Here is an 18,968-nt window from a genome sequence, read left to right on the forward strand (position 1 = left end):
GCACCTTGTCCGTGCTCCAAGAGCATATGGCAGAGAGCCCTCTGTCCATAGGTTCTGGCGGCTGCCCAGCTGCCGGATAAATTGGATCAGCCTGCTTGTGGGATGGTGGAGGACGACTTCTTTTTTTTTTTTTTTCCTTTCGGTTGATTAACCTTCTGCTAATTGCTGGTATCCACCTCGCCCTGCGGCTCTGCGAATCTCGGGTGAGGCGACGGGGAGAGCAGAAGCGGCTCGGGAGCATCCTTCCTCCCATCCCCGCTGCCCTCGGGTACCAGCCATCGCCTCCCGGTCCTTCCCGAGCCAGGAATTTCAGGGGTCGCCTTGTGCGGGAATATCGGGCGTTCCCCGTGGGGGTGCCTGATATTTACATACATTTCCATATAATACGCGTTATCATCTCGCTCTTTCTCCCAGGGGACGGGCTGGCGGCTCTGCGCTCCCACCCATCCCCTTATCAGACAGAATCGTTATCGGCGCTTGCTCTGGATTGCTTTCCCGTAACTCCCGAGGCGGGAAAGAGAGTTCAACACCCCCCTCTTTTTTGCAGGAGAGTGTTATCACCCTTTCCACCGATCTTAATCACCGATTTCGGCGCTTTCACCACCGAGTCGACCCGCTCGGTGCAGCTGGGGCGGACCCAGAAAGTTTGACCCCGAGAGGCAGAGCGGCGGGGCGGGGGTGTGTTGCGGTCCCGGGGGGGGCCGTGCGGGGTGTCCCTGCCCGGGGGGCCGGTCCCTGGGCCCCGCTCCGCCCCGCCCCGCCGCCGCTTAAAGCCGCTGCCCGGCCCCCGCCGCGCTCACCGCGCTCGCCGCCCCTCGTCCCCTGCCCTCGTCCCGCCGCCGCGATGCCGCTGCGGGGCTGGATCCTGCTGCTGCTGCTGCTGCTCCCCGCCGCCCTCGCCGCCCCATCGCCCGCCTGCCCCGAGCGCTGCGATCGGTCGCGGTGCCCGGCGCTGCCCGCGTCGTGCCCCGGCGGGCCCGTGCTGGATTCCTGCGGCTGCTGCCGCGTGTGCGGGGCGGAGGAGGGCGAGCCGTGCGGGGGCGCGGGCAGCGGCGGCCCGCCCTGCGGAGAGGGGTTGCAGTGCGTGGTGCCGCCCGGCGCCGGCATCCCCGCCTCGGCCACGGTCCGCAAGCGGGCGGCCGCCGGGCGCTGCCAGTGCTCCAGCAGCGAGCCCGTGTGCGGCAGCGATGCCGTGACCTACGCCAGCCCCTGCCAGCTGCGGGCCGCCAGCCGCCGAGCCGAGCGCCAGGGACAGCCGCCCATCATCGCCATCCAGCGCGGAGCCTGCGGGCGGGGTAAGGAAGGGGTGAGGGCTGTCTCTGGGGAGCAGGCGATGAGGTTCGGGACGGGAGGGGGTTGTCCCGGGGGGCGGCAGGTGCTGAGGTTCAGCCCCATCATCTTCATCCCTCGTCCCCGGGCGGTGCTGCCGCCGCCTCGCCGGGAGGAGGGACCGCGCCGTCCCGGGCAGGGAGCGCGGAGAGGGGCCGGAGACAAGGGTTGGCCTCGGCTCAAGTCCGGCGCTCCAGCTCAGCGAGAAACTAGAGCAAGAATGCGGTGTTTGTGCGCGGCTGCCAAGAACCGAGGGGGAAAGAATCCTGTACCAGACTTAAACGTCTCCCTCCACCCCTCCGAGGAGCGATGGCTCCGGGCTCGAAACCGGGGGAAACGGCTGCAAACCCCCAGAACTGGGCAGGGGCGCAGAACCGAGCCCGGCCGTGCGGCTCCAGCAAAGTTTGGAGAAATAACTCGGGCGCGCTCCCATCCAGCGCGCTTTGTCACAGGGAAATGCCGCGGGGAATAAAGCCAGGAATGCAGGAGCCGTTCGGATGTGATGGAGCAAATGGGTGGGCAGAGCAGGCAGCTGCCTGCCTTGGCCCGGCTTAGCAGATGCGCTCTGATTATTAGTAATAGACTTGCTGGAAAGGGGGGGGCCTGTAACAACGTGACGAGCTGACTCTGGGTTTTTGTTGTTGTTGTTTGGGGTTGTTTGGGTTTTTTGAGGATGGAGGTGTCTGCGATAAGTAACGATGTAACTAGTGGTGTTTGTCCTTCGGCATTCTTAGTTGTCAGTGTAGTCAAATCGGATGTAACGTGAGCACTCAGAGCTGCAGGACGGATGCGAAATATTTGTAAACCGTACGAAAAGACATTTCTGGGTTACGAAACTGTGGCTCAGCAGCTGGAGGGGCTGGACTGAGCAGCACAGTGAAGTGTTCGGTCTTGTAGGAATGGTGAGTGCAGGATGTGACACACAGCGAGGCAAAACCGTGCTGGGATAAACAGGGGATGATCGTCACAAGATGCAGTCCCTAATACAGGCTGGATTAAGCCTCGTAAGCCAAGGCTGTGTATCCCTTCCAAGCCATTCAAGCACCTTTAGGGGGTAATATTAAAAATTAGCATGAATTACGTCTTTATTTCTGAAGTCATTTTTTAGGAAGTCAGTGCTGTTTGAGTGAGGATTCATTCTTTTCGTAGAGGTTGTGCCATTTCTGCACTTCTTTCTTTAAAAAACACATCTTTTGCTACGTTTAGTCGTTACCTCTCCAGCAAAAGAATCTTGTGATGTATAAATTCAGTTTAGGCAAAATCCTGATCCTGTGTTACAAATCAAACTTGAAGCTTTGGTATCGATACAATCGAGTTTTTGTGCCCCTGCCTTTCCCTTCAGTATCAGGGCTGTGCTGTGCTCCATGAGATGTCGTCGCTGGCGTTTGCTGACATTGGAGACAATTAAAGCTTTCACGCCACAGTTTCCTGACCTCCAGTATAAGATAATGCCTTGTGGTTTTTATTCTCGATTCATGAAACCAATACTGTTTTCTGCTGAAGGTTTGCAGAACTGGGGCTGTGTTTGAGCTGAGATCAGTAAGTGCCTCTGGAGGGTTGTGCAGAAAATGCACAGGCTGCATAGGGACCTTGTCTGGGAAAGCTCTGCTGTCACAGATCCATCATGAGTGTGGCCAGACAATCATTTTGCCCTGTTGCACCTCTGGTTGGAGCGATGCTTGTTTTCTGTATCACCAAGGACAAAAGGAAAGTGCTGGAGAAGCCAACCAGTGCCACATGTTTATCCCTAGGCCACAGCAAACAGTTGCTGCCAGCAAAGCTTTTTTCATATGTAAAGAACCTAAAATAAACGGGAATGGAGAGAAGGCTGTAAAGCGCTTGGACTGCTGTTTTGAAAAGCCATTGCCTAATATTTGGCTCCTTAAGAGTTGTTAATTATTAATTTTACTTTCAGTTCATTTTCAGGAGTACTTTTTCTACCCAGGGATTTCAGTAATTTTTTTCATAGCAACAAACCCAAATGAATAATTCAGGCAATACAGTGCAATGGCCCAGGGAAACGATGGGATAGGGATGTAGAGGAAGTGTTTGTAAAGCACTTTTTGTTGTTGTTTTTAAGTTTCACACAGCTTCAGTAGCTGGTCAAGTGCAATATTGTGTATATTGCATAAAATACAGTAAAACTTTTTGTCTTTTTCAATTTTCATCTGCTACAGTCCACTCCCAGTGCTGTTTTTGTCCTTCAGTGTTTTCCAGGGCATCTGTTCAAACACCAGCCGCATTTAAGAGGATGAGAGAGAGGCAGGAGCAGGTTGTTCTGGATCTGTGTCCATAAGGGGGATGTTTTCCTATGCAAAATGGGAATTGTGAATCTTCAGAACTCAAGAAAAATTCCACAAGCCTCAGAGCTTACTTTGTCCTCATCCCTACACCCTGCAGAGAGGATGGATGCAGAGCAGGTGTCCTGCACCAAGGTGCTGCTCTTTGGGGTGCAGAATCAGCCCACAGCTCTCTCTGCCACCCAGATATGCAGAAAAGACAAACCAGGCTGTAGCTGGAGAAACCCCAGGGGCAGCAAAGGGAGTGGGGAAAGCCCAGCTGTGGCTTTTAGCCAGGAAATGCTTTGGTTGAATTAGTGAGGGGAGCGCACAGGATGGGAGTGGGGTGAAACACACCCTGCCTGTGTTAAGGCCAGGTGAGGCAGGTGACAAGCAGGGTGACAGAGTGTGGTGGCCCATCGACCCCTTTCATTAGGGCTGTGTCCCTGTCTGGGGCAGGGAGCCCTTCCCAGCAATGTCCTGCTGTGGTGTGGCCACGGGCGGCATAACCGGCGGTTCCCGTCCTGCTGTGACTGCAGCACCAGTGAGCCTGGTCTGCACCAGCCTGGGCAGGGCTTTCACAAAGGAAACCTTCCCTGAAAGTACCAAGGCACAGAAAGAAGGTGAAGGTCCTCTGAGCAGAAATCATGGCTGTGTAAGAGCATCCCACACCCGGGAGCGAGGTCAGTGCCACGAGACCTCGGTATTCTGTGTGATGAGGTTCAGTGTGCTGGGAGGATGTTTTCTTTTTCTTCTGCAAATATGTTTTTTGGTGCCCTTAAATCCCTCCTGCCGACCAAGGGAAGAAGACTCAGAATGTTCAACACAGAACTGAAACTAGACTTTCTTCCCTTCCCCACTTTTCCCACAAGTGTTGGCAGGCGTTTTAGGACAGCGTGCCCTTCCCTCCATGTTGTGCTCTTCACACTGTAAAATATGAACTAACCTGGATTTGTCCTTTCAACTTTAACCAGAGTAAGAAGAAGAAAGTTCCTTGTGGTTGCTCTCAGTTTCTAACTGTGCTCTGCCTGGTTTTGAGCAGTTTTTATGTGTTTTCATATTTTTATTAGGCTAACTATGTCTAATGTGGTATCCCAGTAATGTCAGCAGTCCTCAGCACGCTGGCATCTGTCACAGGTGGCTCACACTGCTGTCCCAGGCGTGCTCACACCATGATGTCATATCATGAGTGTGATGTGAGCTCTTATGGTTTAGATTAAGCAGGTCATCACAGCTTCATTGCTTGGGGGGAAGGCAGAGGTGAGTTTAGGGGTAACTCAGCCTAGAAAGCTGTGTTATCACTAACAGATACAACTTGTGCTATTTCTCTTCATTGCATTATTTTACAGTTCTAGAGACGGGGAGGGGGAAGGAAAAAAAATCCATCACTCAAATTCTTGCAAAGGGGCTGAGTTTGTTTTGAAATGCGCCAGGCAAGGCTGCATCCAAGTGACTCTGTGTAATTATCTGGCAGGAGGAAAGGACCTCTGCAGTCAATAAACCATTTGTCATTAATTGAGTCCTTCAAAAACAGCGTAAGAGTGAGGTCAGTGCAGCAGAGGATGGGAAAGAGATGGACCTGCCTGAATTCCTGTGCCTGTGGTAGTGATAGTGCTAATGGACTGGCAGTGCTGAGCCTTGCAGGAATGAATAATCAGGGCAGGCTGAGAAACCTGTGAAGGTTGGGAGCTGAGCCAGACATTTATCAAGGGAAAGTTGATACTGTTGTTATGAACAAGGCTTTCAGCTGTTTCCTGAAAGATAATAACAGGCCAATGGTGGTTTGTGCACTGAAGAAATGCTGGGAGACCTTGGCAGGTTACTTGGCATGTGTCAAGTCTAGTAAAAATGACCCAGGAGGACCAGGTTTTTAGGGTCTGGATGCACAAATGAGTGCTCTGGTGCTGTTGAATTTCCTCTATCTCCCTCAGTTACTGTGTTTGGGTGGTCTAAATGTCATTCTCTTCTGACTTGCCTAAGTCTCTTTTGCAGCAACAAGAGAAGGGGAGGCAGGGAGAGAGAGAGAGAGAGAGAGAGAGAGGGAGGGAAGAGGCAGCTGAAGGCAATGGAAATAAATAGCAACATATTTCCAGAAGAGAACCAATTCCCAAGTGTGGGATTAAAAAAGCTTTTCCAAAGCCAAGTATTCAGCTCTGAGAGGAGGCAACTGTAAGAAGTGGTTTGTCTGAAGAAACTCACCTTTTCCCCTCTCCACATCTCGATTTCCTTCCCGGGGAGCAGCCAGTAATTTTGCAGTCTCCAGACCTCAAACAGTCAAGTCAGTAAATACAGATTTGGAAGCAGGAAAGATTCAATCCTTTCATCTTCTGGGCTTTGAAATTTAAAGGTACCTGTGGACTGGGCAGGAATACTTAAGGCCATGAGTAAGCAGCAGGAGTGTTGTCAAGCAGAGTTTGGCTGTGATGGAGGCAGCATAACCTGAGCAGTTAAAGGAAAGACTCTGCAGTCCAAGAAAAAGGAGAAGCTGGAAAATATTTTTCAAATATGAATTTACTTGTGCTGGGAGTGACAGAAAGAAAGCAATGTTAGAAATAGAAACTGGGATAGTGTGGAATTTAAATTCTGTTGTAAATAAAATTGTTCCTCACTCCCATAAGCTGCTGGGGCCTCCAGGAACCCTGGTTGGACTTGGCAGTAAATCCCACTGTGCTTGTAACTGGACCCAAGTGAATATCTAATATTATTTTGGAAGCTGTGTTCAGGATGTAGGAAAAAAAGAAAGACTTCTATTTTGCCTGCCAGTGAAGGTCATTGTGATTCTCAAGTTGGTTGTCCTGCTTCAAAGAGAAGACTATAACTAAAAAATAAGTCTCAACTCCCCTATATCAAAGGGCTATAAAATGATGCACTGATCTTGTACTAACTGATGATGTTGACCTCATATCTGTAGATAACAGGTGAGTTGTAACATAAGATGGTTTAGTGAATTGAGAAGATCTCAGCTACCATATTTTAGCAGGTGGAGTTGAATTAGGCAGCCAGACAGAGATGCTCTTGAATTTCTGGGATAATATTGGGTACCCTGGTGCACTGGTAAGATGAAGCACAAGGTTGTGCAGTTTGTAACAAGTGCTCTGCCAGGAGCTTGTTTCTGGAGGAAAAAAAGCGTACATGTGTCTAACATGTGGGCAGCTGCTTTTGCCTCTGCTTTTGTTGCACAGCAGCTCTGCAGGCTGGCACCAGGGGGGTCCCTGCTCCTGTCAGTGCCAGCAGTGGCGTGTCAATGGCATTTAAACTGTGTGTGGTGTTAGTTCACCAAACCTTGCTCTTGTGTCTGTCATTTTTTCCCATCAGGGTTTCTCAGTCTTTCCATTTCCTTTGCTCATGTAAAGCCTTTTTTTTGGTGAGGCATGAGAGAGAGGAATGTGCAGTGAATAGTTCCTACATCCACTTTGCAGACTTGTTACTGTAAATACCAGTAAGACAGAGCTAAGGGGGTTCAAATTAAAAACTGCATCATGTTTCTGGTAGCAGTTGGATTTGCACATGTATTTATTGACAAACAAGTGATGGATTAAATAGTGCATATTAAATCTAGGGGCCATGCATAGAAGTTACCCAGTGGTCTAAAATTTGCAATAGTTTATATGGCAGGAGATAACATCAGGAGGAGCTCACAATATTTTTCCAGAGGCTGATGTTGTTACCCCATTTCACAGATAATGAATCTAGGGCAGGGGAAGATAAAGAGCTTTGCTCAAGGTCAGCCAGTAGCAGAGCCGAGAGCAAACCGAGCTTTTATGAGTCCCTGCTCGTTTTTCTGCCCCTTGCCAGCATTGCTGCTCCATTTTCCATTACTTTTCTTTTCCATTACTCTTTCTTAAACTTTCAGACTGCAGTTTTGGCTTTGCTCTGCAAACAGCATCGATGATCTGTCGATGTGCATCCGCAGAAAGTAATTTTGGAAGAGGGAAGATGCGGGTGGATCAAGCGCTAGGAAGGAGGAGAAACCCAAACAACTCTCTCCCCTCCCACCATCCCACCCCCAAAATAAACACAACCCCCCCAGGAATCTCCTGCTTCAACATTTGTGGTGGTAAAGGGATGATTCATTCCTTTTTCTAGGACAGCACACACACTGTTTGGCGTGTCTGCCCTCTCTGTGTCTCTGTAGACCTCTATCTATGAAGGTAAAGGCTGGCTAAGCCTTGTTTTCTTTTAGATTGAGACACTAAAAGTGAGCAAGCTGAAGTGACTCGCAAATATGAAAAATATTCAGATGATCCATAAAATAATGCAGAATAGGTGCGTGGATAAAAATGTCACTAATGTTGACAGGGGAGCAGCGAATACAATAGCTGGAACTCCAAATATGAGTTAAAAATGTGCATTTGGGAGAGTGAAAGAGAAACCTGCTCTTTAAACCTTTTATGAGAAGCTGTACCTCAAGCTGGGTGCTGTGTGGTGGTGGCTGTCTCACAATGCCCCAGAGTGAGAGGGGTGTGTGTATTTCAGGTTTGTTTGTTTGTTTGTTTTTCTATAGACTTTCTACTATATTTCTTTTTCTATAGATAGCTTTTCTATAGATTCTATCTCTCTGTGTATCAACTCTGTGTCACTCAAGGTCCTGCCACAGCAAAGTGGTGAAATCAATGCCTTCCCCAGCTGCAGAGAAGCAGCATCTTAGGAAGCTTTTTTTAGCCTCTTAAGAAGCTTTTTTTAGGTTTCTCCTCGGAGAAATAAACGTTTAAGAAGTATGATAATAAGAACTTGTTTTTATTCCCTGGTGTCTTCATACCAGGGTTCCTGGAAGTTGAAACTAAGCCTCTCTTAGGCAGGGATTTCTTCTGAAGATGCAGTGTGAAAGTTTCTCACATACTTAAACTGAGATCCTAATGGGTTTATAATTTTAAGAGGCATTTTCAAGGCGGGACAGCTGTTGGTTCCGTGTCAGATATAGGAATTACCACATCGTTGTTACTTAATGGGCATTTTGAGGTTGTTTTGCTGGTTCTCTGCCTGTGGTGAATGGAGCTGGGAGGTAAAGCAGGGTGATGACCCGACTTGGAAGGGACACAGACTGAACAGGGCTGGATAAAGGAGAGGAGAAATTATTCCTGACTCATCTGTTGTATTTTCAGCCTTCTGCAGTGAAGAGAATACATCCTCTTTAACCCGTTGGCTGAAATGTTCTGTTCATCTGTCTGCAGGAAATCAGGCAGACTCCATTCCAAAACTACCTGACTTACATTTCTTAATGTTTCCAGCTCAGACAGGACTACTGCTAGTGCCATTTTTGAGCTCAGCACTCTTTGCCCTTGCCCTGAATTGCTCCTCACCTTTATTTTGTGCATCTGAGCATCTCCCTGCAGGCTGCCTCCCTCCCCTCCTCATCCTGATGCTGGCACGGCCACCCGGAGCCGTGTGCCTTTGTCAGAGGGCTGCTGGCTTCCAATTAATTTGTCATCTCCAACGAGCCCGGGCTCAGCATTGTATTAATATGGCAATGCTGCTCCGGGAACGGCGTGTTCCTGCTCCCGGGGCCGCGTTCCTCCAGCCCGGGGCTCCAGGCCCGGCTGTTTATGCACAAGCTGGGTTTCCTCCCACCTCACCGCCGGTGTTTACAGAAGGAATCGCAGTTTCCTGTTGTGTTAGATGGAGCTGTCGCTCCGCTCTGGGTTACTGCCCTCCCAGCTTACACCCAGCTGCTTTCGAGCCTCATCAGCTTGAAAGTCTGTTGCTTTTGCTCGTTGCTGTAATAACTGCGAGCCTATTTTGCAGGGGCAGCCAGTGCACTTGGTTTATAAAAGAATTTCTGGCATTTCTGAGAGGTTTTATATACATATTTTCTCCCTGTGAGGTTCTGCAAGGGTTGCTAAAAGCCCAAGGCTGTTCCCATCAGACAAAATAGGGGCTATGCCCATTTTAGAGATAAATCTTAAGGCACTGAGGATTCAAATTGCTTTTCACAAGTTGCATGGAGGCTGAGTAACACAGCTTAGACCAAGATGCACACATACAGGGTGTTCCTCCTCTGCAGAACCTTCAAACCATCTGATCTACCCAGCAATTCAGCAGTTGAGTTGCAACAAGGATATTCCGCATGTGATAAACTTACCGTTTATTCAGCCTTGTAGATAAGTGGTAGGAAAAGTTCCTGTTTGGCTAAAAATTTGAATATCAATCTGAAATTATGCTAGAAGAAAGCTGTAGGCACATTGCGGGAAGATGTTGCCCATTACCCATTTTCAGTGACAAGAACACCTTGAGTTACTAAGGAATTGGATTCCAAAGAGGTCTGATTCATGCTAAGAAAGAGAGTGGACTAAAGAGGCCGGGCCAAAGTTCTCTGAAGACTTTGCTTTACAATTTGATTATCTTCAAATACTTTCTGTAGTTGTTTTCTTGTTTTGTATACACAGAAGAGCTCTGTATGTGTCATTCTCTCCATATAGCCTGATCATTCTTAGAATCACAGGATCACAGAGTGGTTTGGGTTGGAAGGGACCTTAAAATCTCCCTGCAAACCCGTAAAGTCAGCTTTGGTTTTTGAGAATATTAATTTAAACCTGCAATTTTGTTTGCCTTCATTTTGTTGCTCAAACGTGAGATGTTGTGTGAGCGGCCACACATTGGTCTGAAAACTGTCCTGTGCTACCATTAATTTGAGTGCTGTTCTGTTCCACAAACTTTGTGTAGATTCCCTGTTTTGTTTAGCTTGGCAGCTCTTTGTGGCTTGTTTAAAATCGGTGATTAAAATGAATGGGTTTAGGCTTTTGGATTGGCAGGGAAAATACAAAGTCCTTGTTAAAGACTGTCAAGGAAGAATTGATCATCTAAATATTACAATGATGAAAATGGACTTAATTTTCCCTTTGCAAGCTGTGTGTCCACAGCAAAAAGTGATTTTACTTTAAATCCTCACTTTATCTTGCAGTGGTTCTTGCTGCAGGAAATATTTCAAGTGAATACCAGATTTGTGCAGTTCACTGTCTGGAGAGGTTTCAAGCATTTTATTCTACCATTATTTAGGGCTATGAAAATATTTTTGCTTTTCGGGTTGTCACAGTCTCTTACTTTTTCCTCTCAGAAATCTGTGAAGGGTCTTTAGCTCCTCCATGGATTATACAAGGGGAAAAATAACTGATGTCATAGCATCTTTATTAACAAGGTGCTGTGGTTTAGACCTCTTAAAATTCCCTCCACTGACCTAAGAGTTGCTCTTGAGCAAATTGCCTATGACACGTAGAATGTTGTTTCTTATTTTTTTAGTGTTTTCATTGCGTAATATCCTATTTTGGTGTATTACACAATTTACCCTAGAATAGGAAGTGGCATATTTAGCCTTGCAGTTTTCTATAATTTAGAAAAAAAAAAAAAGTGTGGCAGCAGATTCCCACCCTTTTTCCTTGTCTCTCTCCAGCAAGGGCTTGTTGATACCCCCATTTTCAGTGTTAGCTGAGCACCTTTGCTGGAGATTTTTGTCTCCCGTGGTAGTGTCAGAGGTTTTAGAGTTTTCCTATATATGAATGGGGGTTTGTGCAAACACCAGTGGCTGGAGTTTTATTTGGGAGGGTGGAAGTTCTCCAAGTAAAACTCGACGTGGTTTGTGGTTTGTGTTGGTGGCCACCGGTTCTGGCAGCCCAGAGGTTTCGTGACTGCTGGAGCCCTTTTGGTTTCGTTCTGCAGAGAATCCCAAACCCAAGCTGTGCTCTCAGACCCTCGTTGTGTACCTGTGTCTAAATAAAATGTTGACCAACTGGCGAGCACAGGAGGAAATAGTCACCTATTTTCAGCAGTGTGGGTAATTTAATATCTTTAGTTATCGACTTCAGCGGGTTGTGGTGGCTCTGCCTGTACTGTGTGCTACTGGGTGAGGATTTCATAGACATGCTTCTGATCATTATGGAGTTAACAGGAAAAGACAGAATGGCCATAGATCCCTGGGTCCAAGCCCCATTTTCTTCCACTGGCACCAGCCTGCTGTTGGCAGACCCTGGGACCTCACCAGTGGAGATGGTAGTGCTGAATCTGATGTACAGGGTGGGGGTGACAGAGCCCTCCTGGCTTTGTGTGTGCAGCTCAGGTGCAAGCAAGAAGCAAACCCAAAGGACATCATAATTTGGTGCCCCTGCAAGGACAGGGGCGTTTCACTTTTCCAATATGAAGCAGCTTTAGTGATGAACCTGGAGGTGGTGCTCCACCATCCCTGCAATTTGCATCCTCTTTACCAGTTCTAAAATTACAAATACTGCCATTTGCAGCTGTTTTGGATGATTATTGTTTCATGGGAAGTTTTTTGGTGTGTTTGTTGTTTTTTTTTTTTAAATATCTGAATGGAAATGGAAATTTCTGGCTGCTTTTAAAAGGAATCAAAGGTTTGATTGCAGGCTGAATGTGGAGCTTTTCACTTGGGACATGAGGATATCTGGTGTGGTGACACCAAGTGAGGGTGGCTGACAGAAGTTTTGTGGTGTTTGCTGGGGTGTGCCTCTCTTTTCCCTCTCTGTATCTAAGATTAAAAGCCCCGTTGGATGGGATAATTTTGTCAGTTCTAACTTCAGGCAGTGGGAAGGAGACATGGGAATGTTGGGGATGCCTCAATGTGGGCTGACTGCTTTGGAAGGAAGCAGAGGATGGAGAGCAAACTGTGCTGGTGGACAAGAGCAGAACCCCCTTGTTTGAGAGGGGGAAAACACCTGAAAACTGCATGGGGAAAAGATCCATTTCTGACTGAGATGTGCCTAAAACTGTTTGAAGACCTGCTCTCATGAGAGAAGGACTTATGTCAGGAGAAGATCCTTTCAGACAGTTCTCCCAAGTGAAGGGGAGGGGTTACTTTAACAAGATTTCAGTCTCCAAAGCACCTTTTCAGTTTGGCTCAAAATATCACCCAAAGCAGCACGTGAGAGTTGTAAGCATTAATGCATTCATGCCACTTTGAGTAATGACCTAATCAGAACCCAGATCTTAATATGCTTTTTGGCTCCTCTTTATGAAACTGAATTATTTCAGTTGTTTACAGCTGGGTGTGCTTTTTCTTTTTTCATAGCTTGGTACTCTGTCTTGCCTTCCTAGCAGTTTGTTTACAGGTATTAGTCCTTTTAATGTCAGTTGGCAGAGATTCGCCTTTTCATTTGAGGTCTGACAGCCAGCACACCTTTGAAGTCCTGAAAGAATTATTTGCCTTGGGAATTTTTCGTGCTGTAACCTATTTATATTTTTTTAAGTCAGGTTTTTATCATTAGCTGAATTCACAGCAGTCATCTTTATAATTTAATTAATAAAGGTTTCTTAGCCATGCTTGTGGGCATTTAGGGCATTGTGCAATAGTTCAATAAAAATGTTACAAAACACAATAATCACAGCATATAAATAGAAAGAGGAGCAGTCTGTGAAGATCTGAACGTCAGAGCCTGAAGGTATTTAGGAACTGGAGCTTTATTCAAGCTCACCTCTCACTGATTTAAAAACAAAAACCCAACCAACTAACCAAAGAAAAATAAACTCCAAGAAACTCACCACCAAACCACAAAAAACTTCAACCCTGAACACAAAGCAAAAAAATAATGAAAATATTAAGAACAAAATTCCAGACGGTTGTGCTTTAAAGCAAAAGTCCAGAAAATTGGGGAAACTTTATTCTTATTAATTCAACCTTGATTATACCAAAGGAGCAGTTTTTAACTGAGAGAACTGCACTCTTTGGATCAACTTAAGCACGGAATTAAGTTGGCCACCCACCTGTGGGGTACCTGTTAGTCAGGATGGACATTGTGGTTAGATGAGAATATGAAAATACACAGGCAGTGGGAACTAAATAGTCAAAACCATGTCATCAGTTGGAACTTAAAACTATTACCTTTTTGTTGCTTGATAATCAAGCACAGTCCACGAAACCTGCAACTCTTTAAACCTGGAAACTTTTGGAGGATGTTGTGTTGTACCCATTCCACTCTTAAAGCTGCTTTCTACTAAGACCCTGAGCTATTTTATACAGCTGAAAAACATCTGTGTTAGAGAGAAGAGGAAAGGATCTCCAGGGAAATTACCAATTTCACCTCTGTCTTCTCCAGTGGCTGGTGATGGCTGGGAACTACCACGTGGTGGTTGAGGAAGGAGCATCTGCTCATATTAGGTTTGTAATATTGGTGCTTTTGTGGCACTTCAGGCTTGCATGTAGTAGCTTGTGCCAGGATTCAGACCTAAAGTAGAATTTTACACAGTGGTGGTTGCTTGTAGGAAAGATAAGTTCACCTCTCAGCTCCCACGTGTGTGGCTCAGCAATCCCAAAGAGCAATTAGCTATGGTGAGCATTAATATCTACTTCACAGGTAAATGGTATGGATGCACATGTTCCCATTTTGGTCTCATTTTTCTCAGTGATAGAAGAAATTTTCCACATGCTAATGCTTTTACTACAGCCTTCAGATTTTATGTCATCACCTGATGGTAAAGACCAGTTGATGAGATTTATTTTTTTTTTTGATTAACATTCATCAATTAATTCAGCTGAATAGTACTTTGACTGTTGATAGTACTTTGACTGTTGTTTATTTGCTCTAAAAAGGTATGTTTTCCATTTAAATGGGCAGGGGTTCAAGAGCTGTTGCAAAATTGTGTTACACAATGCAGGAATTCCTAATACATAAGCAATAGGCAGGCGTGGTGAGCTCCTGTGAACTTTTTGGGTCAGTGTGCCATGAATCAGTATTTAGTATCTAATTTTTTCAGAGTATGAAATTTTGAACTTTTTTTTTCGCTCTGCAGTTTAGTTTTGGGACTTCATGAGGAGGTGGGTTATGCACAAAATACTGTTGTCTCTGAAATCCTGGCGTTTGTAGCCTCTGATTCCAAGTGAAGGCAGCCCTGAGGTGAATTATTTGTAGTCTCACCATGTACAGCCTGGGCAACCTTTCTCTTCTTGAATAGCTAAATGCTAAAAAGATTGAAGGCATAAAAAAAAAAAAGCTGTGTGTTTCCTGTGCAGTTCCCTCATCCATGGAACTCTCTTTTTTTTCCCAAGGGCAGGATGTGACCTCTGGATTGTAGCTGAGATGAAACCACTTTATAAGCAGTGATCAAAAAGCATATTGATGGATACAGTAGTGCCCTGTGGTGTTTTATCCCAAATTCATGTTAATCCCATCTGATTATCTGTCAAAGCACCTATTTATTGTGAGTGAATAATTCAAAACTGCAGTCCTCATTCTAGAAGTTTTCCAAAACACCCCCATTATAGTTGTCAGCTTTATAGCCATGGTGGGGCTTGTTTGATGCTGAATATTTCTAATATACAACATGAATCCTTTGGTAAATTGATTTTTGTCTATCAGCAAGCCCTTATGCCTCTCTGGAGTGAAGTCCAAGGGCAGTTTATGTGTAAATCAGAGGAAGCACTGAATACTCTTGAGGAAGAGAGTAGGTGAGAGCACAAGTTTCCTGATCGATGTTCCTGCTTCATAAAGCAGATAAACATCTCCAGACAGTGATCCCAAACTGCACAGTGGATTATGTGGTTACTGCGGCTGCTGCTGCTCATGACTGACTGCATTTAAAAGCCCTTGAGATGCTTCACAGGGAATAAATAGGAAAAAAACTGTTCTTAAGTGATCAGATAGTGTTTGGGTTGAGCATCCACCCCTCTCATGAGGGCAGTTTGTGCTGGCTGGCATTGGAACATGTTCACCCCTGAATCAAACCAGTGTCTGGATAGTACTAAAAGCAGAGATGTTTTGTTCCCAAATCATTATTGTCTCCAGTATATACTTGAAAATTTGCATAGTTTTCCACTCTGGTTTTTCTGATAATGAAGGGCACTCAGGGTTTTGGTGTTGGGATGATTTTATAGGATAGTCCTGTCTCCTACAATTCTGCAAATAAATCGTCCTGTTACACCACCAAAGGCACTTACAGCACCCACAAGCTGCTTATTGCTTAATCTCTGGACTGATTTAGAAGCCCGATGGCAAGGGTGGATTGGAGCAGCACAACACATTAATACTCATCTGCAAGTCAGTTAGAGGTTTGACTTGTGCCTGTATAACGTGAGATGGAGGCATCAGATAAAAAAGTGAAAACAAAGGGAGTTTCTTGCCTCTAAAGAAACACAAAATAACTCCCTGGGGTCTTCCCAATTCCTTAGTTGCTCTCAGTTTTAAAAAGGAAAGTTTTGCCCCTGAACTGCTTGAGAAGGAGGAGCTGTGTCAGAATTGTGAGTTTTTCCCAGAGACCTTTAGATGTCTGATGGTGCAGACGGGTTTTCTGTTGTCCACAACGGGACTTTGGTGTCCAGTTGCTTTTGAAAATCCCACTGACCCCTCCTAAATACTCAGTGACCATGAGCTTTTGTTACAGCACTGCCCAGGAATGCAGAGCTTTGCGGTCCCATTGTCCTCGTGTGTTTTCATATCTATTTTATAGTCCTGGGGTGGCTCAGTAACTCCAAAGCACAAGGGATCCACTCCCTATGGAGCTGATGGACCTCAGGTGGTCTCAGTGGAAAGGATGCCTTGGGTATGGTTGTGTGGAGCATATGTAAGGTGCACCCATGTGTAGGTGCCAGGCTGAGGGTGGTGGCTCAGGCTCAGTGGGGACACTGGTGGGAAAGGAAGCCCAAAACTTGTACCCAAGTTAAACTTTCCCAGCAGCTGCTGAGGGCTTGCACCAGGGTCAGGACCTCTGTGTCCTCAGCATTTCACAAATGCAGCAGCATGAAACTTCAAAACCTCCAAGAAGGCGTATTTTGGCAGAGGAACAGAGCTCGTTTGTTTAATCTGAGAAGACCATACAAGTGAAATGGACCATCCAGAAAAGAGGCGAGAGCAGCAATGGAGACATCTGAGTACAAAATCCCTTTGACAAGGGAAAAGAGGGCAGTGCAGACCTGGACTAAACCCTGTGCTCCTCCGGTGCCTCGTCCCTGGGCACCACGGGGGATGAACCGAGCTCTGTGACTGTGCCTGCGGCTCTGCTGCCCCATGGCCCAGTGATCCAGACAAGGAGATTTCACAGATCCTTTGTCCTAAGGATAAAGCACGCTGCCCCTGTGCAAAGAGGTAGCAAGGAAATCTGGGTCCCAGGGTCATGCTGCAGGTGACTTTTAAGGAAGGGAAAGATATCCACTCGGAGCTTTTTTTAATTCAGGTGTTTTGCAATGACCCTCCTCCGGTCACTTGAAGAACTCATGACATGTTTTCTGTTTCTATTTCAGGCCAAGAATACCCTAACAGCCTGAGGCACAAATACAACTTTATTGCAGATGTGGTGGAGAAGATAGCTCCTGCTGTGGTTCACATTGAATTGTTTCGCAAGTAAACAAGATGCCCAGTTTTGATTTTATTATTATTTTTTTTTTTTGGTATTCTTGAAAACAGCTGCCAGCATGCCAGAAATGTTGATTGATGCTGTGTAATAGCAAAGAGGCTTTTGAGATAATAAATATCTGTCATGCTTAAGATTTAAAGATAATTTAAGAGTCCTTGCAAAAAAATTAGTTAAGCTAATGCATGTGCTTTATCTTCTTGATGAGAGAAGTAGCGGTAGATATCCTAAAACATTAAAACCCACCAAGCTCCTTTTGGCTGTGTGGTATTTGGAGTGATCTTCCAGCTTTTTTTGCAACGATAAATATTTGATTTTCCTTGTCTTTTAGGCTTCCCTATTCGAAGAGGGAGGTTCCCGTTGCCAGTGGTTCAGGGTTCATTGTCTCAGAAGATGGACTGATCGTGACAAACGCCCACGTCGTCACCAACAAAAACCGGGTGAAGGTGGAGCTGAAGAACGGGGAAACATATGAAGCTAAAATTAAAGATGTTGATGAAAAATCAGACATTGCACTAATTAAAATAGATGCTCAGGTGAGTCACTAAAAGCAAGACACGTTTTATTCCTCTAATTTTAGTGCCATCCTTTCCAAAAACTGCTGCTGATTTTCGTGTTTGAAGGAAAAAACAAGTAGTTTGCTGAGCTGGGTTTTATGGAGAATATTTGAGCAAGGTGGATACGCCTTTTTAAAAGCTGAGTTTGTGGGTGGTAGTGGTTAATTTTGTCACCTCTCAGCGTAGAGCAAGAAGTCAGCAGCACTTCTGTATGTATCCTCAAAATAAAAACTAGAAACATAGTTTGCTGGCTGGTTTGCACACACATTGTCTGATAAAACTCTCTCTCAGAGAAGAAATGGGGGTGTTCTTTTGTGCTTGGGAGAGGGGTGTTTTAGTCTGTCTCAAGTGCCTATACTGAAGTCACAAATTGCTTTTAGAGGATGCATTTTCCCTCTGAAAGGCTGCACCTCACAGATATAGATCATGAAATGGAAAATATCCCGGGAAGCATCTTGCACATGGAAATTGGAGCCGGCTTGGAAAGACGCTCTTACACTGCAAGTGGTTTTCTGAACAAATGAGAATGTAACTTCCCATCCGTAGTCCTCCTCCATATCAGATGTATGTCTGTCAGCATTATTCTGTCTCCTCTAACAGCAGGAAAGCTGTCATGAGGTTGTGCCATGGAATGCAAGCGGAATATTGTGTTGAAATCCTGCGTAATGTAGATGCAATTAGATGCATGTGATTGCTTGGGGTGCTGCTCATATTGGTTTCCCTTGTTTGGCCTGTCAGTTAATGACCTCCAAACTTAACGGGCAAGAACGTTTCATTTGAAACACATGACTCAAAAATGTGTAGGTCTTGCAGTGTTGTTTTAGTTCAGACCTATTCCCCAGTGAGGCCCAAAGTGTTTGTGCCAGAGTTCATGACTAAATCAGATGTCCAATGCAGAACTCTTGGATGACCTGAGATAAGAAGTGCTCCTGCTGCTCCCTTGCCACCTTTATCATTTAAAAGATTTTTCTTATTTAAAATCTTCTTAACAGCAAACAGACAGGAAAATTTAACAGTACCAATAAAGATTTTTGCCATGTGGATTTTCCCTCCGTTTTCCTGAGGTAACTTACTTACATCAATCGCTTATTTTCTCATTTTTATCTTAAAGTAAGCAAAAGCAGTAACAAAGCAAAGGGAAAGATCCCCAGGATGAGCACTGTCAGCGTTAGGATGAGTAGGGATACATCAGGGAGTGAAGGGCAACTGGAAAAGTGCTTTAAAACTGGAAGCAAAACATGGTGGAGAAAGCAGAGCAGAGAAAGGTGGTGAGAAGAGGATTTGGAGCAGCAGGAAGGTGAACTGCAGAGGAGACATGGGAGTTAGAGAGGAACCACTGAACTGATGTGATGGGTCATTTTGAGGACTTGGGAAGAGAGCAGCCATGGGACTGAATGGTATTTGATATCCTAAGGAAATGGCTCCAAAATTCCTTGGGAAACTGCTTGTTGGAAGGGAGAACCTGGAAGACTGGAAGCAGCTTGGAAAAGAGAGAATGCAGCCAGATGAGTTGCCTTCC

At 45.8% G+C, this 18,968-nt stretch overlaps 1 protein-coding gene across 1 annotated transcript in view; it reads left to right on the forward strand.

The window, feature by feature from the left end:
- Positions 1-812: 812 nt before the first annotated feature.
- The window catches only part of HTRA1 (HtrA serine peptidase 1), a 33,059-nt gene continuing 14,903 nt past the window's right edge, over positions 813-18,968 (forward strand). The window contains exons 1-3 of the mRNA XM_027740722.2: positions 813-1,295; positions 16,783-16,882; positions 17,224-17,428. Coding sequence (XP_027596523.1) covers positions 845-1,295; positions 16,783-16,882; positions 17,224-17,428 — 756 coding nt within the window. The 5' untranslated portion in view covers positions 813-844. The remainder of the gene's footprint in view (positions 1,296-16,782; positions 16,883-17,223; positions 17,429-18,968) is intronic.

The sequence above is a fragment of the Pipra filicauda genome, unplaced genomic scaffold, assembly GCF_003945595.2.
Source record: "Pipra filicauda isolate LSUMZ 115617 unplaced genomic scaffold, ASM394559v2 scaffold53_size3534045_pilon, whole genome shotgun sequence".
Classification (NCBI taxonomy): domain Eukaryota; kingdom Metazoa; phylum Chordata; class Aves; order Passeriformes; family Pipridae; genus Pipra; species Pipra filicauda.